The sequence below is a fragment of the Hippocampus guttulatus genome, chromosome 8 (genome assembly GCF_054856545.1).
Source record: "Hippocampus guttulatus isolate MCC_2025c chromosome 8, RoL_Hgut_1.0, whole genome shotgun sequence".
In the NCBI taxonomy this organism is placed as follows: domain Eukaryota; kingdom Metazoa; phylum Chordata; class Actinopteri; order Syngnathiformes; family Syngnathidae; genus Hippocampus; species Hippocampus guttulatus.
In genome coordinates, this window is record NC_141268.1 from 16,369,684 (window position 1) to 16,397,196 (window position 27,513).

Genomic DNA, 27,513 nt, shown 5'->3' on the forward strand with positions numbered 1-27,513 from the left:
ATTATTTCTATTTCATATGATGCTTTTTGCTAAAAAAAAAAAAAAAAAAGGATTAAATAAATAAAATAAAATAATAATAATCCTATTTCAATGTTTGGCCCTAAGAACAATAAATAACTAAATGGGGTTTCCCAGGAAATGCCGAACATTAAAATTGTGACTTGTACAATTGTATTTTATCATTCGGAATACAAAAAATGCAGCTTTAGAGATGGATCCCCCAAACCATATAACATGAGCATATGCTGTAGTTAGAGTTATAATAACAGTTTTTCCTCTTGATTAGCAAGCTGGCGGACAGCCATATGTTCAAAAATCACCCAGCCCGATCGCCGCATCTTTCCGACCATTTTGAAATTCCATGTGGATGTTTTTTGGGGGGTTTTTCCCTAAAATGTCTCAGACAATGGAAAAGAGAACTTCTGGTGATTGCTTTGCTGCAACACTTGGTTGCACGTCACACCCTCTTGTGACCCGTGAGTCTTGAGATCGTCTCGGGTCTGTGTGGAGCACAATTTCATCTGGACCGTCATCCCGGGTCTGTACGTTTTGGGTTTTTTTTCCTGTGGAGCAGTATTGCATCTGGATGGACGGCCTGTGCGCGCTACTGGGCAGAGAGATGAGCAGCGACCTGACACGCAGTGACCTCGACACACTTATCAGCATGGAGATGAAGCTCCGCCTCCTCGACCTTGAGAACATCACAATCCCGGAGGCCCCACCCCCTGTTCCGAAGGAGCCAAGCTCTTATAATTTCACTTACAACTATAGCTGAGATGTGTTGATTGTAAAGCAATTTAGCAACGGTCAAGAATGTGCATATTATCTCTTTCAACGAATCCTGCCGTGTGCGATTTCGAAAAGGCTGCAGTGGAACCTCCAAAGGCAATGTTCTAATTTCAAAAGTGTGTTTTTTCCAGACACAAACTGGCACCATAATAAGATTTTTATTTATCTCAGGCAATGTTTTAATTAACCTCAAAACTAGCTGTAATTGAAGTCCAAATTCAAGTAAACATTGCATATTAAAACTAAAGTTATGTACAGTAAATTTGTAAATTCACCGATCCACGTATTTTATTTTGTTAAACCTCTGTTAATCAATAAGATATTTACCCTGCTCCAAATCCATAAATCCATTGACCCCCGCATACAATTTTTTTGGCACCTGCGGAGTCGCATATTTGCAGTTTCTTTTGTTTTGTTTTTTTAAATTCTGTTTTCTTTTCCAATACCATTCAGTCTGCATCAATTATACTCAGATTTTCACGGGGCGACCCTCTGCTAATTAAAAAATAATAATGGTGGTACCATGTACTTTGGTCTCATCTTGTGGTGCCTTGGTGCCAAGAAACTATGTGAAAGTGTATTGAGGAGCTTCATTTAGAGAATTGTAGTGCTTTTCCGACATCTTCTGTCTCACTGCCGGTCGGAAGTTTAGGAACATGAGATCCGCGGACATATTTAGGTCACCAGCAGTTATCGCCAGCTCATTTCATGATGGTACCCCTTTGTTTTCTGTTAGCACACCGGCCAAGAGTAGTGGCAAGGTCCCACACGGATTGCCGTTTCCTTTCGTGATGCGAGATGTGAGTGTTGTATTTAAAGGAAGGAGTGGAGCCACTTCCATTGATGGCGAATGCAGTCGGCGGTGTTCATGGCTTGCGCGCGTCTGTGAAATTGCCAATGCCGTCTCGAACCCACCTCCGCCTTGATTTCTAATGCGTGTCACACCGCACATGCGGCAGTTCCAAAAATTAGAGCCCTTGTTTAATTCTTGAGTGGAAGTCTCACGAGATTTGAGTGTTCAATCTCCCAACACTAGTTTTGAATTTGAGGATTTTTTTCCCCCCCCTAGATAACGGAACAACTTTTGGGGCGTTCAACGATGGAAGTTTCACTGTAGCTATCTTTTCCTTTGTTGTTTACATTTTTTATTTGCGATTGTATGAATCCTGCATCTCATCTGAAACTAGTACGCTTTACACAGTGCGTGTGCATGTGTGTGTGCCTGAGTCTGAATTATCTCCAAACACTAGTCCGCAAAACTGAATGGCCGAACTCCCCCACACTCCCAACTGAACGATTCAAAGGCCCGTCCTGATGGTGAATCGCAGGACAGATCGAGACAAACAACCGACACACTTTCAATTAACGTTTGATTTTGGAATGTGTGGAAGAAGCCCCACAAAAGCACGGGGGGGAGAACACACAAGCTCCAAACAGGAAGGCCAGAGCCAAGATTCAAATACAGAACCTCTAAACTGTGAGGAACGTGCTACCTTACCTACAATACAATAATATCTTTGTCGGACAATGTTTAGGAATATTATTATTCTATACCTTTGTTAATTCATCCATTAGCCCTCACAAGGAGGTCTGTCATGTGTTTTAAAAACTAACACGGTTTATTGTACTATGTACATGTAATCAGTTTTTTTTTTTTCATAGGTGCACACTGTACTTAAAACTAAAAATAGGATTGCAATTCTGGCAACGATCAGAAATGCATTTGTTACTTATTTTGAAAAATGCCTCTAAAAATATATATATATATATACATATATATATTGCCAAATGTCGGATGATTGTAGACTTTTATTTGTCGTTTAGGTTAGCGGACCCAAAAAAAAGGACACTAACCACACTTTTTTTGTCTTTGTACCGGTAATTTAGTGGCCGTTATGGTACAAACACTGCACTGGTTTGAAAATAGTTTGTCATCTTGTCAATGTCGAATCGAGGTCAAATCATGTTGATGATGTCGTTTGTTAATGCTGAATCGAATTATATTTTTGTAAATGATTGTACACTGTGAGGAGAATGGTATTGATATAACATCATCCGTTTGTGATAATGCTTTTTTTTTTTAAAGCAAGCAGTTTTTGTTGGTTTGAGGTCTTTACCATGCTGCATTGACCACAATGTTACAATACATTTTGGACCATCTTTTGACTTTTTTTGGGGGGGGGGGGGGGGGGGTTGTATTTTATGTTAGTATTAGGCACTTTACCAGACAATGATGTCAAAGTTAACATTTCGTGCTGTATGGCTAAAGGGTATTACAAATCCCACTACTATTGATGCTGTTTGTAGAGGGGAAAAGTGTCTGTTTTAAACTATTAATGAGTGTTGTAATAGTTTCATATTTTTATGGATAAGTAAGCTGCTATCTCCGAATTCTAGTTGAATTGAACTGCAGTGACTGAAGGTGTATTCAATTAGATATGCTAACGGTACGGTTTTGCATATGGTACTTTTCTCCACTTGCTTGTAACAGTCTTGAATAAGGTGTTGATTTACAAGTACAATCTGCCCCAAAAAACCCAACAAAAAAAACCTACCGGTAATATTATATGGTATACATTTGTAGTAGCTCTGTGTATATATGGTATTGTGTTGCCTTAATTGGAGAAATTGTACTGTATCATGTTGTGTGTGAATAAATACAAAGTAACTGTTAACTGCTGACCTGGGTCTGTGCCTTTAACCTCGTTTTATTTGAAGTCGTGGCCGTGTAATGATAATATTTGTGGACCAACCCAAACAACTCTCTTGTAAGCTAGCATTTGGTTTTACCTTGCAAGTAGCCTTAATAGTACCGGCACACAAAGAGCTAAATCTTTAATCAGAACAATCTTCAGCCGTCTTGAATAAAGTCGGGGCTTGAGGTCACACAATCGATACGTCATAAAGTACATCAACACAACTTGTCCCAAATGAATGAATGATTGTTAATATATTTTGTATTCATTTTCATGTTTTGTGCCAGTGCAGTTATAAGGAATCAAATCGAGAGTGTAAACATGTGACATGTTGCTTGAGTAATTCGTTTCACCATACAGGTATGCTCCATGTTTTAGATGCCCCCCCCCCCCCGCCAAACAAAACACAAACACACACACGACTGGTGCTCCCATTGAAAAAATTGTGTGTCTCATTTTCATCTTTCCTGTATCGAAACCACGTCAGTATTGACTTATGTTTAATCATTGCAGCACACAACAGATTTCTTTGGATTTGATTGAGTCGCAATAAGTAACAAGGATGTTTGAAGAAAATGTAACTGAGTCCAGGAGTGAAAGTAAAAGTTGAAAGAACTTTACTGTAAATAAAGTATGGATATGTGAAAATTCCACTAAAGTAAAATAGCAAAGTCTTTGTGCTACATTACAATACAAGACAAGCCATCGACTGTTAACATGTTACACAGCCAAAGTGGCTTTGAGGCAAGCCCTGGAACAACCCCCCCCCCCCCTCCCCCCAAAAATTTACCATTTTGTTCGATTTATTGTATTCTTATGACATGTTCAACATTAAAATGCATTTTCATGTTAGTACTGTAGATTTGGGTTTCGTTTGATTACTTTTGAGCATCTCCAAAGGGTTTGGTAAAGATTAGCTAAAGCTGTGTTAGCGAATTTCTTGTACCATTTTGTCAGCAGTATGCTAATTTGGCTCATATATTTTCATACAACAACCTGCTTACATGTCGCTTTTAACTGCAGCATTTTACACCCGGATTAATATATGCACAGAGACGGAGCACGTGTTGGTTAATATCGCAATTGGAGAAAACAATCTGCATGCATAAGAAAACAAAGTGAAACAGCGACGGGTAAATCAAAAAGATTTATTGTATAATAGCTCAAAATAGAATTTCACACAATCACTTTGAGAATCATAGTATGCTGAATGAAGATATCGGATGTGAGGCGAGGAATGGCCGGATAAGAACGGTAGTCCAAGATTACTGAGCGCTAAGCATCGATCACTTTGACATACAAGAACAAAACAAGCAGTCACTTTTTCGTTTTGCATCAGTCATCGGACAGTGTTTCATCTGCTTGGTTACAGTATGGTTCAGTCTGTGAAACATTAAGACAGGAAATGTAACGAACACCCCGGAAACATTTGCCCCTGGACTGAATCAAGTTTTCTTTGTTTTCCAGCCCGGTAGCCGTGAGCAGTAATTTATAGTGGATTTATGCACTCACTGTGCACTGTGTGAGTACCGCAGCCCGGTTTGAATCAAACGGGTTTGGCTCTCGGAATCCTTTACAATAGGGGTGTTCACACGGCACACATTTGCTCCGGCGCTGCACCGATGTATTTTGTTGCGACATATTTTGCACCGCAGCAAATTGTGTGGAGCGTTCACACGTACAAAGCCGCTGAGCGTGTCTGCATCGGCACAGCGTCGGTGCAGCCCCACTTGCGTTCACACGGCAGTTTCTGCAGCGGAGCAAAACGTCAGAAAACAAATGAGCTGTCGTGTTGGTTCTTTTTAAAACGTATACACAACTCAAGCGACTACTGGACAGGCACGTCCTTCTCCTTCTCGGTCTCCGTGCCTTCTGCTCGAGAGTGACCGCCCCCGAAAACGTAAATCAACGATGACTTCAATGACACTCAGAAAAGCAAATACGTAATGCGCCAAACAGAAAATCAAGAGAGGAAATCACAAAATAAATTATATGGGGGCCAGGGGGTTGTGGACACACAACAAAGGAACAAACTACACAAACAACTCCGAGACAGTCCAGTCTCCTACCGGAGCAAATTTGCACGTGTGAACGCTCTACTGGGGCAGCCCCGGCGTAGCACTGGACCAAATCTTGCCGTGTGAACACCCCTAATGTGTCTCAACACGCAAACCATGTCATTTATGCTGTAGATACCTCGATAGAAAATAAATAGAAATCTTTCCTACATCGCTGTGACTTTCCATAAGGTGACATTAAGTATATTTCTGATGATCTCAGCAGTCGTGATGGAACAGAAGTTTCTCACTCCGCTTTGGCTGGTTCTTGTTGCTCCCGTGTGTCTTCTGCATAATAACCAGAGCCTTATGACTTTTGATTTCCTGGAAAAGAGCACTCGGGTGCTTTCCACTGTCCCATCCTTGGCCGGCCAGCAGCATCAGTATGAGCACAAGGATAATCAGAAGTGTCGCCGCAGTGGACGTCAGCTCCGGGCTGAGCTGCAGGCTGGCCCGAGGCTCCGCCACTTGCTTGGTTCTGAATGAGATGCACTGAGGTTTCCTGCTCGTTTTGCTCCTCTTGCTGTTATGCTTGCTACCCTCGCTGGTCCCTAAATGTAAACACACTCTGTAAAATGTTCCTGCCTGCAGGTGGGTCAGGTTGAAACTGTGCGTGCCAGCAAGAATGCGTGTGGAATACGCGGGTGCGTCTGAGCTCACGGCTTGCCAGGACAAACGGGTTGAGGGGTAATTGCGCCTATTCTGCCAAGACAATATAGCGTAGTGTTCTCCAGACTCCATCACTTTTAAACTTGTCTCCAATCTGAGCACTGAAGGGCCCTTCAGGTCAGAAGCCGGCACCCTCCTCCTTGTCTTCTGCCTTTTTTGCACAGCCACAGCTACGCTGCGTGTATCGGCACCCAGAGTATTCTCAGCTATGCATGTGTACAAGCCGGCCTCTCTCGGGGTGACCTTTCTGATTTCCAGAGTTCCCTCAGGCAGGAGCCAGTAGCGTTTGGTGGCGAAATCACCTTGGGACCACCTGGGGGAGTCGCTGGAAGTAGTTGACTCGGCGATTCCTTCAGCGGCTGTGACAGAAGTGGCTGGTGTTCCCTCAGATGCGTTGCCCGAAGCAGGTCCAAGTCTCAACCCCGAGGGAGTTACCCAGTAAAGTTGTGGCTGTGGATCTGCGATAGCTCGACAGTGCAAAAGAAGCGTCCCTCCTTCTCTGACACCCACGTTGGAGGGAAGCGAGGTGATGGGGATTGTTGGGAGGCAGGAGGCTGACATCTCGCTGGAGGACACCTCTCTCACCCTGCGGGCCTTCAGTTCCGGGGGTTCTGAGCACAGTGTTGCCTGGGGTTGAATGAAGCGCACCACCCGAGATGTTCGCTGCTTGTTGGCCGGTGTGTCCCGGCGAGGGTGGGAGGCATCCCGCGCGGCCCAGTGAAACAGGCAGTCACAGCGGAGTGGGTTGGAGTGCAGGCTGACCTCTTGGAGTCTGGGCAGGGAGCTCATGGTGCGATGGTGCAGAGTGCTGAGACAGTTTGAGTTGAGCATGAGACTCTCGAGCCTGCTCAGCTGCGCGAAAGCCTGCGGGTGAATGAAGGACAGTCGTGGGTTGTTGGTGATCTCCAGTTTGGTGAGCTCGGGGAGGTTCTCTAGCGCCGCTCTCTCAATGGACATCAGCTCCTCCATGTTGTTCAGGCCAAGCTCCTTTAGGTGGACCATATCTCGGACGTCTCCCGTGTTGATCACTTTGATTCGGTTCTTGTTGAGGTCCAGAAACTTCAGTCCTTTCACTCTCCGCAGAGCCCGAGAAGGAACCTTGATCAGTAGGTTATCGTAGAAGGAGAGACTCTCCAGACCCTCCAACCCATCCAGAGCATTATCGGCTAAGCCTCTCAAGCCCATGCCGCCGAGAATGAGACTGCGGAGGGATTTCAAGGCTAAGAAGCCCTGCTCAGGCAGGGTCTCGACTGGGTTTCCTCCAAGCATTAGAACCTCTAGGTTCTGCAAAGGCCCAAACCACATCGGATTGATGGTGGTGAGTCTATTGTTGTTGATGTGGAGACGCAAGAGAGAACTCAGGCCAGTAAAGGCTGCAGGCGCAATAGAGCACAGGTTATTATGGCTGAGGAAGAGCTCCTGTAAAGCCAGCAGTGAGGAGAAGGAGGCCTCTGGCAGGTGGCTCAGATGGTTTTCCTCCAGGTGTAGGGACAGCAGAGAGGGCAGAGATAGGTTTTGCGCGATAGCCTTGACGTGGCTGAAGTGGTTCTGTGAAAGGTCAAGGTCAGTAAGGTTGGGGAGCCCGTGCAGCACGGCGGCGTCCATTTCGGACAGACCGTTTCCCTGCAGGTGCAAGGTGTGTGTGCCTAAGGGCAGGGGCCACGGGAGCCCAGTCAGCAGCAGGTCATTGCAGTCCACAGTCGGCGCCTCGTGGTAAACCGAGTCTGGTGAGAACCACGGCTTGATGTGACACACGCATCGGCCTGGGCAGGGAACGTGCCATGGCAGAGCTTGAGGCAGTGAGCCCAGCGCTCCGAGCACGCACACGCCGACACACACCGCACAGAGGAGAAACTGTGATCGGAGAAGCACCAACATTGGCCTCATAATCCTTCACGGGTCACCGGTGTAGCTTGGAGAGGAGGTTTTAAGATCTTGTTGAGAAGATGCGAGGAAGTCAACTGTAGGGGGGCGGTGTGCAGATGGCAGTAGGTCACTCTCACCGGGATGAAATTCTCAGGCAAACGGGAAAGGATTATCATATCGACATCTATATCTACGGTTGCCTCACACTCATCGGAAAACCGCAAAATGTGTGCCTTGCAGCAAAAGCCTCCGTATGACTCTTTAGGTACAATTTTGATTGCAGTGGTAGAACATGATGATGGTCTTTTTCTTGTCACGCCTTCAATCTATCATCCTGGCGGCGGGCGGAGGACTCCTGGCTCATAGCTCACTGCTCAGGCATACATGCACGTACACACACGCACACACGCACACACACACACACACACACAGAGCAGGAGAAATAAATAGAGCGTTAGATCGGGAATGGGAAACCTGGAAATAACGGAAATTTATCGTCCCTTTAATTCACGCTGTGGTCTGTTTGCAAACACACGGTATGATTCTTGTGAGCAGTCCAAAAAAAAAAAAAGCCTCGCATATTTAAATAAATAAATAAACAAATAGGGCAATTTTAGTTGTCTGATATCCAAATCCCATACATTATGGATTTGAAAGGAACAGCCTTAAATTTTGTTTTGGGCCTCAATAAGGCTTCTGTGTTGGTGCTGTTTGTTGGTGGACTGTCGTGCTATTTTGGAAAAGTGTAATTCAGTGATGTGTAAGGGGCAGTAAAATTGTCATAAGCATGGCTATGTGTAAAAAAATAAATAAATAAAATCATTGCACGGTCTACTGTGTTGTTGCCATGGAAACAAATCTCATTTTCTAGATGTGGTTCACTGTTCCTTGTAATCTGTTTAGGTCCAATCTGTGCGCCAGTTGATAAGAACAACACCAACTGAAGTCATAGGTGAGAGATCGAACATCTTGACTGCGTCTATGAAATCTCTAATCATTTCTCCACTGTCGTTCCAATTGTGAGTGCTGTGAGAGAAGCATTTGCAATCATGCTACTATGCATACAAGAAAGAAAGAAATCCTGCCCAGTACTTAATCCTGCTCTTATCGTGTATTTGCAGCCATGCCACTCGAACAAAATCTGCACTTGAGTATGAATTAGTGATGGAAATTCTGGAGAACAATACATTTTGCCAATATCATGGTGAACATCATACAGTCATGATGTGATAATATAAAAAACATATTACTGAGTTATCATTGTGTACACGTTTGAATATAAGGGATGCATTGTCCATGAATTCACACTGGCATTTTTTTTGCTACTGAGGCGTCTTAACCCTTTCAGGGACAGCGGTTACTACAGTGGACAGCTTATCATGTTATCAGGTTACCAAGTCATCATTATTGGTTCGTGAAAGGGTTCAAATAGGTGGACAGGAAGTGTCACTGCTGTTGCGCCGTCGCCACAAATACCAACAAAATACAGTGCATGGCTTCCTCATGGCTCATGATGTACAGTTGTCATAACATCAGTCGTCCACTCAGTTGACACCTGAACATCTGTGCGGCATGAGGATAAAGTTGCACGGTGAAAAAAAAAAAAAATAAATACTGCAGCCACGTTTAAGTAGTCTTTATTCAAGTGGGACAAAGCTTTTTTTTTTTTTTTTGCATCCATTGGTAAATCCATTTTTCATGTTTTTGTTCCCCCATTATACCAAATGTTAAACCAACTGTGAACATTTGAAACCAAGGTTTGTGACCAAAACGTGATTTTTGGCATCTAATAGTCTTGAAATGTTCGAGGACCGGCATCACGTAAGATCGATTTCAAACCCAAACTACAATACTCCTGCCAGACTACGAAACTGTGGTTCCTGTTGGCACTCTTTTCACAAGATCACCATCTAATGAGATGGAGAATAGCAGCGGCGACATTCATTGGATTATACGAGCTATGCGAAGTGAGCATTGTACGAAAGCGTGTTTGAGTCAACATCATCTCGGTGCAGGTCTTTCCTCCCGGGGTTCTTCTCAATCTTCCATCAGCCATTCACTTTCATCTCCACTCCCTCGTTTCTTTCTCCCACCCCCGCATGCAACCTTCTCAATAATGCATCCGTCATTTAATTTTGATGCCCCCTGTTTTTTGTCATTTGCTCTCAGACGTCAACAATGTCAGTTTCGGGAATGTAGAGCGCTGAGAGGCATACCTAAAAAGGTTTTGTAATTCATACTGCTCGTAAGAGGCTTTTCAGAGATTGCACTGTGCTTCATTCGCAAACCTCTTCTACTTCAGCATTCAAAACCCGGTTGGCTTTTTCTTCCATTTTTATTTCTCCGTCAAAGTTTAACATAGGGCGGCCCGGTAGTCCAGTGGTTAGCACGTCGGCTTCACAGTGCAGAGGTACCGGGTTCGATTCCAGCTCCGGCCTCCCTGTGTGGAGTTTGCATGTTCTCCCCGGGCCTGCGTGGGTTTTCTCCGGGTGCTCCGGTTTCCTCCCACATTCCAAAAAACATGCATGTCAGGCTGATTGGACGCTCTAACATTGTCCCTAGGTGTGAGTGTGGGCGTGGATGGTTGTTCGTCTCTGTGTGCCCTGCGATTGGCTGGCAACTGATTCAGGGTGTCCCCCGCCTACTGCCCGGAGATGGCTGGGATAGGCTCCAGCACCCCCCGCGACCCTAGTGAGGATCAAGCGGTTCGGAAAATGGATGAATGAATGGATGGAAGTTTAACATGTGACTTCACGGTAGCTCCCGGATTATCGCCAGCAACACCACGCACTTAACACCGCAGTCACAGCGTTACTTCTACATTCAGCAGCCACAACTAGGAACGCCTGCGCAACCGAATGAGATTCAATGCAGAACCTGGATAAAGAAAAAAAAAAGACTCATACTGTGAGGTGTTTCTAATATTTTGGTTGCCTCACTGCATGAGGTGGGCAAAGTCAAGAGAACGCATGCTTGCCACCCACAAGTGCAATGACAGCCATTTTCAATTCCAAATGAATACATATCTGACCAAAATGAACAATTTTGTATTTGAACAATACAACTCTTGGGCTCAGGACATAAATGAAAGTCAATCCAGTGCTCTTTGAGATATATATATATATATATATATGTGTTATTCCCAGGTACAACACTCTGTCAAAGTGCAAATTTGCAAAAAAAAAAAATATATATATATATACTGTATATATAAATGCAGAAAAGAGGTTTGAGCATCGAGACACAGCTGGTGTGGGGATATGTTCGTACTGCAGCTCATGCATTTTGCACGATCGCTTCTTTGCAAACAAGGATTTCTCTGTTCTTGATGCACTTGGGGCACTCGACCCTACAAGAAATCGCCGTTTAGTCGTAAAGTAAAGGAAACCTCACATCAGGAGTACCGAATCTTCCTCAATTGTACATTCTACAACGGTGTTTTACAATTGTAAAATTGTCATATAAAGCACATCCATTTCGTTCACCTGTTAGCAATTCATCGGAGCTCTGTCCCCTGATGGAAGATGAGCGCCCCGATGATTTCACTAACACGGTTCGGCTTTGATCGGAAATCTGCTTTCTCATCAGCACGTTGATAACAATAAACACGTTTAAACTGAGAGCAAACTCAAGATAGCATTTGTTCAAGCGGTTGAATGTCAAAACATTTCTATGTACTAAGAGGAAGGATTTACGTGTAGAAGTGTGGGATGCTTTGACGGAGATGGACGACCTGGATACTGATTGTACTTTGCACAAAAAAAAAGAAAGAAAGAAAGAAAGAGACACATGATAATGCAGGCTGTTGCTGCAGACAGATGTCTGTACAAACTTCTCATTTCTTACCGAGCCTCGCCATTTAAAAACTCACCCACGAGCATGCATGCATGAATCCACAGCTACGTATGTACATGTCTGTGCTATCAACACATTTCTGTTTTCTTACCGGAGCTGGAAAGATCGCTACATCGCTCTGGTCAGCCTCGCTGCTCATGCTGAGGAGGTTATTTCTTGTCAGCCACACGCAATTAAGATTTTGGAAATATCACGCGTCTGTGCTCCACTGGAGCTGGATGGAGAGAACGTTGGCGAAGTCTCTCTCTCTCTTTCTCGCTCGGCTCTGCAGCAGAGCTTGTGTCCCTCTCTTCCTGCCTCCCCTCTTCTTCATTCCCTCACGCGTTCTCTTTTCCTCTGTCACATGCTGATGGAAAAATACTTGCATTGGGATAGAGGGTGTGGATGACAGGTTGGCTCCCAGTGTGTAATGTATGCATCTGGTTTTGTTTGGAAAAAAAAAAGCTTATCTTATCTCTTTATCAAACCGATTTAAAAACGCTGTCTGCATTCACACAAAGCTGCCCTCCTTAAATTGTTTTATGAGGCCCAATAATGTGATTAAATATAATCGGAGCACGACTACGATTTAGCTTTTCTTGTCGATATGGAAGACACACATTTTAAGCTCAGTATTTCAAAAGAATTAAATACAAATATCATTCTTATCGTTATTATTTGATCATTGTCAGTTCTCTGACGTTTGTGTGTGTGTGTGTGTGTGTGTGTGTGTGTGTGTGTGTGTGTGTGTGTGTGTGTTTAAAATGTATAAAACAGTGATATTCACCCTGGTGGTCAAAACTAAAGGTTGCAGGTAGGACTGGGGACTAGTCTCAACGACAGCAGCAAGTGAATGGCTCGGACTGCATCTGTTCAAGTCTGTTTACAAACAATGAAAGACTTTATGATGTCACTTTCTTTGTCTTTTGATCTGCCTCAATAATGCAATGAATTAAAAATGAAAATAGGGGTTTTCTCAGCACTTTTTAGATGAGATTAAAATATAGATTCATTAGATCAATGAATTACAGATCATAATTAATTGATCTCACAATTTTTTTAATCGCTTGACAGCACTAGTAATGGAATCCCGAAAGAACATCAGTGGCCTCCTTTTGGCTCCATCCAGAAGTGCGCCTCAGCTGTTTCCCCTAATATACGAATGCACTTTTTGCTTTGCACTCAGCAACCCAACAGTGTAATTTTCAGCAGCTGTTACGAGTGAAAACAACATTCAAAGGGGACACTTTTTCCCAGATTGTAAAGCCATCAGTTTGAATAAAAATCAGCTTTTTAAAGATTAAGTCCATGCATCTAGAAAGAGATGATTGTGCACGTCTTCCTTGATTACCAGTCCAAATGTTCTAGAGTCTTTTTCATGTGGACAATGATCTTTCCACAGATGCTGTCGTGGTTGGCATCATGAGTACAAGCTGGCGTACAGTCTGGATGAAATCCTTTTTTGGACCAAAAAGTAATTTGGGAGGCTGTCTGGGAGTTTTGGATGGCGAGTTTGTCTGCGTCAAATAAGAAAAACCTCAACATGAATGTGTCTGCCCGCAATCTGCCAATGTGGCGAGCAGAATAGCAAACCAAATTGAATCGTTCCGTCTTTTAAATCGAATCGTCCTTGAACTGTATATCGTACCCGTGTAACCACACACACACACATTAAAATTCAACATTTCAGGGTAATCTTCACTAAGATCCAACCATTTCATGAGTTGCATAAAAATGCAATAAAGGTGACAGAAGCGAGAAAGAGCCCATTTCCCTTTCACAGGTTGTTGCAGGACTGAAAACTAACATGAAATGAATGTTTCATTTGATGCATGCGATGAACATTACGTGTTCAGACAGTTTGAAATGATGTGTATAGCAACAAGACTCCAATAGTGCAGCCAGCTGCGAAAACTGCTTGCGGCCATACATTTTTTATTCAGCACCTAGAGTGCTAATTAAATGATGAAGAAGAGAAATACAGCTTCTGGACTGGCAACAAAAACACTGGAGTGACAATGAAAGCTTCTTTCTTGAAGTGATCTGTTGCAGGTTACCGTCCATCTTGTAATATCCCATCAGCATGTATGGCTGGTTTTGATGAGAGTTCTATCTTTTTGGCTTTGTCTCATTTGATTAGGTGTCATCAAATGAGATTCAGTTGTTGGGTTTTTTATTTCCCCAAAGAGAAATAGCCGGAGGAAACGGCAGACATACTCTCGCTATTTTTCTTTCAGCTTGCTTTTAGAGATATGAATTGGTGTGTGTGTGTGCGTGTGTGTGTGTGTGGATGAACTCTTGCTGGTGGAGAGCACAATCACACAAAAAGGAGGAGGAGGAAGAACAGAAACAAATTCAAGAGGCCCAACAAGTGACTCAGATAAAACATTTTTGCTGCTTTAGGGCAAAGCTTTCTGCTCATAGCTTTTGTGTGCTTGCACGTGCACCAAAAATCCAGCTTGCTCCTCGAATGCGCCTCCCTTCATTTCGCCGGATTCACGACACAGCCAGCACACAAAAAATTGCACACACCAACATGTCCCGCTGAGTGAAAAGCAGCAAGGATAAGTGGTAGCGTGCTGAAAGGAAGCGAAAGAGAGGTCGCCATAGCAACACCAAGGGGTTGTTGTGCTTTTCTCGTTGCATTTTACCTTCATATCTGTAATGCCGAATTGGCATCACCTTTCTTTTTTGTCTTGGTGTGTGTTAATTGCCTCTCCTAAAAGGCAGGCACGGTGTGACTTCATTAGGTACAGCTGCACATTGGAGATCCAATGCCAAAAAATGGGCAGCACGATGGCCTCGATGTTTGGGGTTGTAATCTTGGCCTCGATCTCCGCTGTGAGGAGTTTGCATTGTTCTGCCCGTGCTTGCATGTTTTTTTTTTTTCCAGGTCCTCCGGCTTCCAAATCCCACATTCCAAAAGAATGCATGTTAGGCTTAATTGTTCAAGACGCTTGAACCGTCAGTCGTAAACTTGAGTGTAAATGGTTGTTTAACAAGATGTGTCGTGTAATTGGCATCCAGTCTAAGGTGTATATGTGTGTTTGTACACGACCGCAAACCGCCCCCTGCTTAAAAACAAAAAAACAAAAACAAAGCCTGCATAAAGCAGCGTGGTTTTGTTGTGTTTTCATGCTGGCGACACCAGCGAGATAAAAACAGAAGCAGCAAACGCAAAACAAAACAGTTAAGATTGAAACAGCTGAACCTTTGGTCACTGGGCAACCCGCTCGATGAACTGAGCTACAGCTAGCCAACTGGACCAGCATGTTGCCGGGACCCAGCCAGGAACTGGTGATAGCCGGTGACCAGCCGGTCTTGCCGGTGTCACCAAGTACCAGCAGGGCAACAAAAGCATGTTGGTCTTGCTCGGTGGCTTTGTCTCAGTCGGTAGTGCAGGTTCACCAATAAACAAAGGTTCGGCCGTTTGATTCTTGACTGTTTTGTTCTGCTTTTCCTGCGACACGTAAACACAACAAAATCACGCTGGTCTATGCTTTTTCTTTTCACAGGGACCGGAATGCTAAAAACACATCTCTATGAGGATCAATCAAAATGGAACATTATCTTTGTAATGTTGGAAATTTTGGATACAGCGCTTGTCATTGTGTGGGACTATGGAATGAAGCGGCCCCTCAATGCCGTTCCTATCTGTTCAATGCAAGCCCTTATATTGAACCCGGGACTTTACAGCTGTCCTCATTGCTGTTGTTTGCATTTCCCCGGATACTAATGCTAACACCGCGTTCAGGCTATTATACGACGCTGTCAGCAGTGAGCAGATCAAATATCTCCAAGTAGTTCACATCATAGCAGGGGATCTGAATCATGCTGAATTAAAGTGAGTACTCCTCAAATTACATCGGCATGTAAAATGTGCCACAACGGGAGGAAATATGCCGGGGCTACAACGAACATCTGGGGCTATCATTATGCACATCTGGACCATTTATCTCTGCTCCTCTTATCAGCACACGCATATTCTGCTCAACAAAAGTGCCCCCACCTTAGCCAGAGCTGTTAAGACTTGGCCCTATGGCAATTCCAGCAACTTCGGGACTGTTTCAAGATTTTTTAAAAATGGTGTGGGTATTAGTAATTCAGACACGCAGACAGTTCATATGTCACATGCGGCACGTGACGTCTTCTTCAGTTGATATCTTCAACTCTCTTTGAAACGAGATCGTCTCCTTTCCCCAAAATATTTCTACCTCTTCCCACCTTGCTCCTCTGTCAATTTGAAACAATGGGCCAGATGATGTCTTTTTTTTTTTTTGAGCGTGTCACTTGATGTCATGCTTTTTGCGCATGCGTGTCACATCACGGATGCGTTACGTTCACATTTGAAGTCACATCTGTTTTTGTTGTGCAAACATGTAGAAAAACCCCCCCGCTTTAACAGAAAAAAAATGAATAAATAAATCTGAATTGGGCATCATGCAGCGTGAACGTCGCCAAGGGATTGTTTGTATGCGAGAGCTGTAATTGCGCTGAACACTGCCAAATTGCTATAACCCAGTGTACATTTATGAGCAATTTCATATTCCTCTAATTCCTTTCATGCTGTAATAACTCACTGCACTCTGGGACACATGATTGCAACCAGGATCCTCTTTTGTTATTTAGTGTGTGAGCTCTTCTATGGAGAATGTTGTACCTGTTACAGCAGCAATCAACACATTCTTACTCATATATTTAATCTTAAATTGAATAACATACGGCATGGAGGGTCGTTAAAAAATGCCAATTGAATAGAAATAATCTCAAATCAAGAGCTCTCGCTCACTGTGAAAGAAATATAAACATGTGCTTTCCAATTACAAGCTGATCGTGTTACAGTAATGCTACTGTACAATGCTACTCATGATATTCTCGTTTGTTTTCCCCACTGCAAAAGCTTTTTTTTTTTTTCATATCCGCCAAGCTCGCTGGCTCTCCTCGCGCAGGACTTGGATGAGCTCAAGGACAACCCAGCCACCCACAAACACATCGGTAGCGTACTGTGTGTGCAGCGCATATGTGGCAGGGTACACACATGGGCAGGAGATTGGGAATTTGCTGCCATGGTGACAAGGTTCGCAGTATCTAATAACGGGATGTGAAGAAGTCTGCAATTTGTGGGAGGGCGCGTGGTGGCAGATGGAGGAGAGCAGCAGAGGGAACGCAGATAAGTAGAAAAGTTGCATGTTGCGTTGCATTCTGTCATCATCATCGCCTCGTTCTAAAATAGTGACATCATCGATCTTACTCTGAGGGTTTGCTGTGCCGTCACAACCCCAGAATACACGTCAACATATTTTCATACAAATGATCAGACGATTTGTCGCCCGGCGACATTTTGACCTCTACGAAAATGTACAATGTTCACAAACTGGACGTTTCACAGCCCGTGTTGAGTGAGCGTGTCTGTTGCGTGGGCGGCAGCAACAGGTCCATGTTTTTCTTGCAGGTTCTCTGCGCGTGGTTGCCATGGTGAATCTGACAGGGAGAGTTTGCTGAGTGCTTTAGTAAGTTCAGTATGATTAACGCAGCAGACAATTTCTATAAATGTGCTGCCTTTATGATATCGGCATGGTTAAAATGCATTTTATCAGGCTGCGACTGCAGATGTCATTGCATGTAAACTCCTGGTTAGTAAATGGATTATTGTTGATTTTATTTCACCGCACGATATCTGATGTAAGAATGATAAATATATATGTAGACAGGAGTATGAGCTGCACTTTTGAAACTCTTGAGTCATTTGCTTGTTTTTATGCTCATGTCACTCATTCCTCTGCCATATTTGGAGTCAGTAAGAACAGGCAGTGAGCACTGGCAGAGGATGTTGTGGTTGTTGTTTTTTTAAATGTAGAAAAAGTTTCTCTTTCAAGTTCAGATAACTTTTCTTAAAAAAAATGAATGGTTCACTAAAGCTTTTATTTCCTCCACTAACTTGTGCTGCAAGTCAAGTTCAAATAATACCAACATTGCTTTCCACATTGTCACAAACCACTGAACACTGGCATCGGCATTTGTTCGTGATCTTCTGCTTTTTGTTCTCTTTTCTCCTTTGAGTAGCGCTCTCCTCGATGGATGTCCAGGAAAGGGCACCAGTCTTCCGAAGGGGAGCACGTTGACTTCAGGCGCTGCAAGGAAAAGTTTGTATTAAGAAAAGAGGTCACAACTTTCAGTCTGCCTTTTAGTGAAGAATGTGTCCAAAACACCTTCCAAAGGTTTCCTTCGGCTCTGCTCAGCTTATAAACAGCAATGATGGGAATCCATATGAGTGCGAGAGCAGGGAGGCACCAACCCAAAGCCACTGCCCAAGCTGAGAGTTTTACTCCTCCATAGTTGGGGGGCTCAAACGACTTCAGAGACCACGCCAGGATGCCCTCCACAACAGTAGATAGATGTTAGTGAGTACTTTAAACTCTCCATAGACATGTTGTATTCATCTAAATCGGGGGTTGGCAAATCGCGGCTCCAGAGCCGCATGCGGCACTTTAGCGCCGCCCTAGTGGCTCCCTGGAGCTTTTTCAAAAATGTTTGAAAATGGAAAAAGATGGGGCAGGGAAATATATTTTTGTGTTAATATGGTTTCTGTAGGAGGACAAACATGACACAAACATTCTTAACGTTTACAAATGCTGTAAAAATGTGTAGAATAAATATTAAATGTAAACATTTCTGTCAACAGAGATTTGCGTGATAGCCTACGACACACATTTCTATGAGCAGGGCGGGATGGCAGGCAGGTGGCTGTCACAAATACGAAACACTGGATGAATTTACTCGCTCTGTTACGGACAATACCTGAAACAAATGTTTCCGATGAAAGCTCGCACGGTTTGTTATCATCGCAAGGGAGTTAAACAGCAGATATAATAACAGGCAGGATCTGGGTATGTGACCGGCTGTGTTCCATTTTCCTTCCAGAGTTTGCAAATTTTTCACACCTTACCAAATGCTGCAATGTTCAATAAAAACATGGCAGTCGCCCCTTTGTGTGGCTCTCCCACAAATCACTGAGGCAAAGAGAGCCAACTGAAATAAGTTCTACCGTATAAATGATTTCAGATTGTTCCCTGTCAGAGATCACCACGGCGAGTCACCCACACAGTTTAGTTGGTACTGTTTTTATGGCGGGTACCCTTTCTAACGCACCTCAGGTGTGAAATTTTCCATCGCACTATAGAACCAGAAATTGAACTTACTCTGACATATGAACGGGTTATACTGTAGCTGTTCAGGCATACCGGTCATTAAATATTACAAAGTTTTATTAATTTTAGCACTATCAATGCCATTCACATCAGAGCATCTTTCCACCATGCCTGGACCCTTTCAGTCAGGAATCTACAAAGAAAGCGAATAGCTTTACTTTTTTCTAGTTTTATCATTCAGTGGTTAACTTATCTTTACTTTTTATGGCAGTTCATAATTTTGAATCCAGTACTTCCTACAGTTAGAGAGGTGTATGCAATTTTCTAAAAAGAAACAAAAATCAGTTTTTATCATATGTGTTAAAATTGTCAGTATGATCAGACAGTAACACATGTACTAGTTTGATCAAACTATGGTGGAACATCCTCAAAAAAGTATCTAACAGAAGAAACAAGCAAGGTGAGGGGATCTCAGGAAGCTGAGAGTATTCAGAAGCAACCTGGAATTACCAACAATCTGCATTAAGTGCAGAAGTTTCACCCCTTTCTGATTTGTTTTAATTGATTGTACGTTCCATAAACAAGGAACGTTTCAGTGACATTTAGGGCTCTGTTTTCGTGGCCAGTGCAAGTCCAGTGCGAGGCACTGTCTAAATCTGCGCAGATGCGGGCTACACAAAGCTTTGGTGTTTTCACAGACACGTGCAGCTTGGCACGGTTAAAAATACGCATTTTGCACCGTTGTGGGCGTGAACACAGTTGACTTGACTCACTACTCCCATTGCCTTTAAAATCGGCACCAAAAGGCGCACAGTCCTTGACATGGCGGAAAAAGAAATTCAAATGTGAGTACTTATACTTGGTCTGAAAGTGTCGTCAATTCCCAATAATGGTACGGAGAGCATTTATCTAATGTCAATTAAAACCGACACGTTGAGGTTGTATTCACCAACAGGATGCATGGGCTGATAACGAACCAACATGCTCTCCACCACAGCCAGAACCAGAAACTCTTTTTCCCGAGCATCATCTCAATGTCCTCAATCAATCGGTTCAAACCTGCAAAACACACACACACACACACACACACACACACACACACACACACACACGCACGTTGACTGAAAACAGCATAAATTAAGAATGCGTACTGTTAAGATCCAAATTATTCAGACTTGTCCCTGGACAAATGAGGACTGGAAATGACTGAAGAGAGTGGCAAAAGGTTGTAAGACATTGTGTATTTGCGATCTTCTCTTGATACATTTCCTCTTGTTCGTAGTCCAAAATTATTCATACCCTTTCTAAAAACAGGCATATCCAATGTCCTTACTGTATAATGCTGCGGATTATTTTAGAAGGTAGCATGAGTTCACAAGCTTGTATTTCCTCGAAAACGTCAGAGCTATAAATAATATTCAAAATGTTATATCTCAACACTTTTTTTTTTTTTGCAGTTTTTTGACTATGGTGTCATTTCCAGACAGAATATACCAGGTTAAAAAAAATATTGTATGCTTTTCCTAGTACAGTAATGGATAACTTAAGTCTTTGTGAGGGATTTTTGTCATATGCAGCTGATAACATGAAGACACGCAAACACAACAAGTTGAAGTAAGTACCATTTACCATATACGTAGCAGAAAGTGATGATCTCCATCAGAGCTAAAATCAGAATTACCCAGGTGGAAATGAAGTCATCCATTAGAGTCACCCAGTATATTCCTGCCTATTACACGGAGACACACTGCATGTGAGCATTGTGACAACACATACCTGTAATTGCGCTTATCCACGGACCCACCTTGGTGACTAACGGCAGGCCTAATAAGAAGGTGATCATGGAACAGCCAACACTTATATAGGCCCGATTATATTTAGGGAAGGCATCAATGATGGTGGTGGAGACCACCTCTAGTGAAAGACAACAGGGGATGATGAGGCTGATGCTTCACATGGCAAAGTGGCTATTTGCTATTAGCTCGGCAGGACAACATAGCAGCAAATGAATGACCTTACCAATATTTGCGAACTGAGTGTCAAGGCCAACAGTGAATATCATGAAAAAGAAGAGGATTGACCAAAGACTGGAAATGGGAAGCTTGGTCAGGGCTTCTGCGTAGACAATGAATGCCAGGCCGAATCCTGCGCAAAGATAAATCCCTGCATAAGACAACACAGAGCAGAGGCTTTTCAAATCTTGAATTAGGGCTTTATCAAGCGTCTGACCGTCTTTCACCACTTCTCCAATAGGAACTTGGTAGCTGTGGGACATGTAACCCAAAACGGAAAAGATGGTGAAGCCTGCTAAAATACTTGTCGCTGCAATAGAAATGAAATTGACACATTAAACACGCATGTGTGCACGCGCGCCCATGTGCGTTTGTTGCCTTACCGTGGTTGACAAAGCAAATGGCCACTGAGTCGATGAACATGTTGTTGTGGAACTTGCCATAAGAAGCAAGAGTCACAAGTCCCCCACAAGCAATCCCGAGCGAAAACGTAGTCTGAGCTGCGGCGTCCTTCCACAACTAAAAATATACATGCATTTGTTTTACCACGGGCGCTACAGAGATGGCAGCGACTGCTGAGGTCAGCAGCCCAACTCAGCATCACAATTCAATCTGTACTTTCTAAAGCAAACACAGTACCGTATTTTCTGCACGATAAGGCGCACCTTAAAAGCATTAAATTTTCTCAAAAGATGAAAAGTTATCTTTTGAGAAAATGCCTTATAGTCCGATGCACTTTACCTATCAATCAATATTCTGATTTCTTGAACGTAGTATTGTACAGTAAATGTTCTGTAAAGCGCTTTGTTACAGTTACAGCGGTTGTGAAAGCTCGATATAAATAAAGCTGTATTGTATTGTATTTTATTTCCTTTAGTGTAGCTCCATCTAGTGGATGCATAAGGCAACCACAACCACTATTGTGGCTCCTATTCTATGCGCCTTATAATGCGCTATATATGAAAACAGTTTTAAAATGGGCTATTCATTGAAGATGTGTCTTATACTCCGAGGCGCCTTATAGTGCGGAAAATACGGTAATTTTTCTCAATGACATCGAGCGACAATCTTCTGACTACTTAAAATTTTAACGATCCATTATTGCAGGAGAAGGGAAAAATTATACTGAGGGGATGCATCCCATGCTTGTGCCTTTGTGACCCCGTGCCGATAAATGTGCAAATTCACACTAATGCTCAATACTTCTCACCTCTGCTTCCATTAATTTAGTGAGGTTAGTTTGAGCACCAATGTAGAAATTTATTCCATCTCTGGCTCCTTCGAGTGTCATGCCTCTGATCAGCAGGATCACAAGCGCCACATACGGGAACAAAGAGGTGAAATACATAACCTGGAGAGACACAGGGGACAAATGTCAAATCCAGTGGTGGCCAATTAAGGTCAGCATGGCCATCTGTGCTGGCCTGAACACAATCAGAGGCACCGACCTAAACAATCGTATTTGTTTCATGGGATTGTATTGATGTAGTCTCAACAGTTTATTCTCTTCATATAAAAAAAGCTTGGTGGTCGAGTGGTTAGCGCGTCGACCTCATAGAGCAGAGGTCATGGGTTCGATCCCGGCTCCGGACCTCCTGTGTGGTGTTTGTATGTGTTTGTGGGTTTTCTGCGGGTACTCCGGTTTCCTCCCACATTCCAAAAACATTCATGGCAGGCTGATTGAACACTCTAAAATTGTCCCTAGGTGTGAGTGTGAGTGCGGATGGTTGTTCGTCTCTGTGTGCCCTGCGATTGGCTGGCAACCAATTCAGGGTGTCCCCCACCTACTGCCCGAAGACAGCTGGGTTAGGCTCCGGCACCCCCCTCGACCCTTGTGAGGTTAAATGGATGGATGGATGGATATATGTATAAATTGCATTCCTGTTTTTTTTTTTCTTGCCTTGGCTTGTGAATGTAGAAGTCAAATATGCCATTGACTTACTTTTCCTGATGACTTGATTCCTTTGATGAGGACTAAAGCAGTCACGGTGGAGCACAGCAATAAACAGAGGGCCAAGTGCCAAACGATTGGACCTGTCTCCTCAACACTACTCGATCTCTGCAGAGCCACTCGACTGGGGAAGACGGGTGGGCAACTCTCATTTACAGAGACAACAACGTATAAAATGTGAAAACCTGTTAGAAGACATGAATGGGAACATCCTTACTCCCAGTACTGCTCACTGGGGCTCTGCACGCCAAGTCTCATCTTGTCAGATGGAGCACAAGTTCTGTTTTCCTGAGTCCAGTTGGCTGCGAAAGCACCACTTGTATTGCAATAAACTAGAGAGGGTGAGATAAATAGTCAATTGCTTTTCCCCCGAGGAAGCACTAATAAAAACAATGTGTTGTCCCTGAAAAGCAACCACAATTAACAACAAAGAGAGTTAAATGGAAATGAGGAGATGAAACCTCAGATACAAATGAACCTATATTTACCTTTGCCCACGTTTACAACGCCGGGTGTTTTGACATGAACCTCTGAAGTCGAACGCCACGATGGAAAACTGTTTGAGCATTTTACCGTATTGGCCCGAATATAAGACGGCCCTGATTATAAGACCACCCCCTCTTTTTCAAAGCTCAAGTTTGAAAAAATACTTTTTGAACATCAAATTAATTTTTATACAGAAAATAATTGCAGTACATCTGAAACAAATGATTATAAGAATATATTTGAGAGAAAAAGCATGTTATTTTGCCTCATTCAAATCTTAATATCTGAGCATTTAAATATATAACCTAAAGTGCAATCACATTCGTAAATGAATGACCTCTGGTTTTTGAAATGTTAATTACATCATAACTTCTCCTCAGCTGCCGGTTAACCTGGCCAATCTTTGACCCACTTTTCTCCAGATTGTTACTACGTTTCTCCATCTTCTGTTATCTCTTCTATTATTTTCTTCTCTTTTCTTTCTTACCGCTATTTTTTATTTTCTTTCTTCGTGCTACCTCTATTTTTATTTTTGTTCTTCGTGACGGGTTCACTTTGGCCTGGGGAGTCATGTTCAGCATTCGCTTCAATGATATCTGGCGCCATCTAGCGTCGTGACTGGGTATAATGTCTATACCCCGATTATAAGACGACCCCCACTTTTTCAGTCTTATTTCAATGCAAAAAACACCGTCTTATATTCGGGCCAATACGGCAGTTGGTATCACTTTAAGTATGCGGTGCGTGGCACATGTGGTAGACGGTGCCTACAGTATAGATTCGGACCCTATACCGACCACACAGGATAACGCTTGTTGATGGTCTCGTCGTATCAGCCTCTGCGTGAAATTGTACTTCAAGCATGTCTGAGCCTGGCGTTGGATGTGCTGCCAGCCACGTCCACAAGCTGCGGTTGGATAGCAAGCAGGGCTGAGTTCTAATGTTTTCACGTGTCTGATAAGGATACCACATAAAATGTCAACCTTGTGTTTTAAAAATCAATTTGTTGAATGCTCATTATTTTCTATTTTTAAAAACATTTCAGTCATACACAAGTCAGCGTTCTGGAAGAGACTTTGAGGTTGTGATTTCATTCTGAAAGACGCTGAGTTGACAGTTACTCTGATCTTTGATCACATATTCTTCAAACTTTGCGATGATTCTTTTTTGGCGTTGAGCAGCAATCGCTGACAGTTGGGTTTAAAAATGTGTCAGGCTCAGGGACTGAAATGGGCTATTATTCAAGATTTCAAAAGGTTTTTTTTCTGGCCAAGGACAAGGTTGACAAGGTTAAAGTAAATTTGTGAATAGCTGTGGAAAAAGTTTGAGTCGTGCGTCATGATAATATTGGAGCAAGCGTCTTGGTTCTCTTGAAACATCTCATGCCATTCACTTGATAATGCAGTTTTGTCGAGCACCTAAAGGTGTGTCGCTGCAGTGTTCATCGCTCCAACTTTGGCACATGGCCCACGGCAGCGGAAACTGGAAGGAGGCGAACAGGTAGAACACACCATAGGACACAATGACGTTGTAGTATATTGAGATCAAGCCGCTTGCAAAGTTCATTCCAACGCCGACACCTGCAGATAGAGCAGAGTGTTCAGTATGCATTGTGGATGCCGACCGAACATGCACATATGATTGTAAAATGCGCTACCACATGCGAACTGAATCATCCATCAGTCATCGGAAATACTTGATCTATCTTTTTTCTTTTTTTCAGGGTGACCAAGGTCGGGCCAGGGTTGTAATAATACTTGAGCAATTGGCTCACCCTGAAGTAGGGGCACGGCTCTCCATACGTTGACTGGGCCTTGACTGGAGAACTGACCAATGGCGCTTTCCAGGAAGTAAAGAGGAATCCCGAACAAAACCAATATAATGAAATAGGCAATGACAAAGGCACCTGAGCAAAGGAAAGAAACAAATATCATCTACCCAATTGTAACCCGCGCGCACATCAATGTCATTCAACGTATTTATGATGTGGACTTTTTTTTTTTTTACCCCCGCCGTGTTTGTAGGTTAAATATGAAAATCTCCATATATTTCCCAGACCGATGGCGTAACCGGTCAAAGAGAGCATGTACTCGGTCTTGTTGGTCCAGTTACCGCGCTCTGGATTCTCATCACCGGCATCCACCGTAGGAGGATCCTGTACAGAGATGTTGGTCATATTGCCTCTTGTTATGAAAGAAATTTCAAGATACGAAAGGTAAAAAAAATACAGTATGGGTATGGGTTGCTACTCGTAGCTCCGAGTTTCCTGAATGCAACACAGTTATAGCTGCTCTGCCATTGGCTATTACCAAGCATCTTCCTGGCATCCCATTGGCTAAGAGGGATCTCTACTTCCGTACGTGTCTATGTGTGTAGTTAGATAAATAGATAGATATGTGTCTATGCAGCGTCCTCATTAATCGGCCCTTCCCAAAGCATTTTTATGTCTGAATATTGGGGGGGGGGCTTGGAACGGATTAGGGCATTTACATGGAAAATGCGTTTCGACTAACAAAATTTTCTTGGTTAATAAATGTCTTCCAGAGCCAAATAATTTCGTTGCAGTAACGAAAAGTTACTGCAAATAATTTGCAGTGGCACCTCTAAATAGAGTTTCGTCACGCCGAAACGTTGTCAAAGCCCAGGAGACTTTTACTCATGCTTATCAGGTGGAATTTGCGATTCACTCTCAAACATGAAGGAGAGTGGCCCTCGAAGACCAAATTTAGACAGCCCTGCTCGTTACTGTTTGCATTTCCCCCCGCGGGGCTTCCTCTATATGGCACTGTTACTGTTGCGCTCCCTTGTTTTGAAAGCTTCGTCCGAAATAGTTTTCCCACCGAATAACTAATATGGACACTGAGCCGTATCAATTCCGCCTCCACAATCCAGTGGAATCCAACGAAAGGGATGCATCAAGGGTTCTGCCTTTACACAGCTAATCATGTCATTTTTTATTTCCATCGCTGGTGAGGTATTTGTTTTGCAATTTGTTATATTATTGTGGTTGTAGTTCGCAGGGATAACGAAGCACATAGATTTGAATTATTTAAACTAATGAGCAATTTGAATGATTAAGTGTATCAAAGGTGGATTACTAATGAGCAACGTTTGCTCTGTTCCGTTTGCTTTGGGAACTTTTGGGGAAAAAGTTACTCGAATGAGTTAATGCCATGTACTTATTTTGAAGAAGAAGAAACACTACCTTTTTTACGCTCACTACCTGAAGAGTATTTTTAATCTAAATGTATTTATTACTGCTTGTGCAATCTACCTTGGATTTATCAGAGACACTTGTCATTTGTTTCACCAACTCTTAGTGACATTTGACTCCATTTGACCAATCAAACATGGTTCATTACTGATGCTATTATTACAAATAGCACCAAATGAGAAATACATATTCCGATATCATATGATTTAAAAAGAACTTTCCAACCCACCTGATCAGTTAGAATGGGTGCGTCTTTGGGAGGGTTGATGCCGTGTTTCCACATGTTGTATCGGGCTGCTTCCAGTTGGTGAAAAGTCAAAGTGATCAAAAATGTTTTGTCAATTCACTGTTGTCCACCACCAGCCAAAAAAGTCATTTTCATGATATTGGCATACTTAAACGATCCAACTAATTTAACCTCTTCTCCTTCTCCTGTCTGGTGCTTTCAAGTCAGGTGAGTCTCAGCACACAGGAGCTCCAGAGCTGAAAAGCAGCCTTTTTTTCAGTTTACCCAAAGCAAACAGTAACCTGCTTGTTCTTAGGCTTGGTTTCTTCTCCAACTGTCAAATTTGTGCTGTTCGTCTGTGGCGTGTGTGGAACTCGTGCCGCGTTGTCCTGTTCTAGCCTCATATATCACCATCAAGCCGTCTCGAAAGGCTGTTTTAGCAGAGCTAAAATTTGATGAGAGGATATTTAAGATCACATGACTGCCAAAATGAAACACAGCTTATATCACATACTGTAAGTGTCAAGTCAAGTCAAGTCAAGTCAACAGTATTTATAGAGCACTT

At 43.1% G+C, this 27,513-nt stretch overlaps 3 protein-coding genes across 14 annotated transcripts in view; 1 reads left to right on the top strand and 2 right to left on the bottom strand.

Annotated features, from left to right (window-relative positions):
• The window catches only part of LOC147201485 (engulfment and cell motility protein 2), a 32,675-nt gene extending 14,097 nt beyond the window's left edge, over positions 1-18,578 (top strand). For 6 of the 12 annotated variants that reach the window (XM_086118649.1, XM_086118655.1, XM_086118652.1 and 3 more), the window contains one exon: positions 575-1,317. In XM_086118649.1, the coding sequence (XP_085974775.1) occupies positions 575-775 (201 nt within the window). In that variant the 3' untranslated portion in view covers positions 776-1,317. Of the gene's footprint in view, positions 1-286; positions 1,318-8,980; positions 9,030-13,313; positions 15,085-16,838; positions 17,422-17,974 lie in introns of those variants that run through there. The other 6 variants (XR_015101685.1, XR_015101686.1, XR_015101684.1 and 3 more) reach the window with 6 other exon arrangements.
• LOC147201486 (leucine-rich repeat neuronal protein 2-like) lies at positions 4,620-12,346 on the bottom strand. Its single transcript, XM_086118648.1, has 2 exons — positions 12,024-12,346; positions 4,620-8,447 (listed from the first exon to the last, which is right to left on the bottom strand). Exon 2 carries the CDS (start codon positions 8,096-8,098, stop codon positions 5,762-5,764), a length of 2,337 nt encoding a protein of 778 aa, XP_085974774.1. The 5' UTR covers positions 8,099-8,447; positions 12,024-12,346; the 3' UTR covers positions 4,620-5,761.
• slc6a14 (solute carrier family 6 member 14) lies at positions 17,825-27,121 on the bottom strand. Its single transcript, XM_086118659.1, has 15 exons — positions 26,952-27,121; positions 25,516-25,663; positions 25,283-25,414; positions 24,927-25,088; positions 23,240-23,354; positions 23,014-23,146; positions 22,282-22,422; positions 21,455-21,590; positions 21,289-21,381; positions 21,079-21,204; positions 20,864-20,973; positions 20,689-20,788; positions 20,009-20,118; positions 18,121-18,288; positions 17,825-18,042 (listed from the first exon to the last, which is right to left on the bottom strand). Exons 1-15 carry the CDS (start codon positions 27,003-27,005, stop codon positions 17,899-17,901), a joined length of 1,872 nt encoding a protein of 623 aa, XP_085974785.1. The 5' UTR covers positions 27,006-27,121; the 3' UTR covers positions 17,825-17,898.
• Positions 27,122-27,513: the final 392 nt, after the last annotated feature.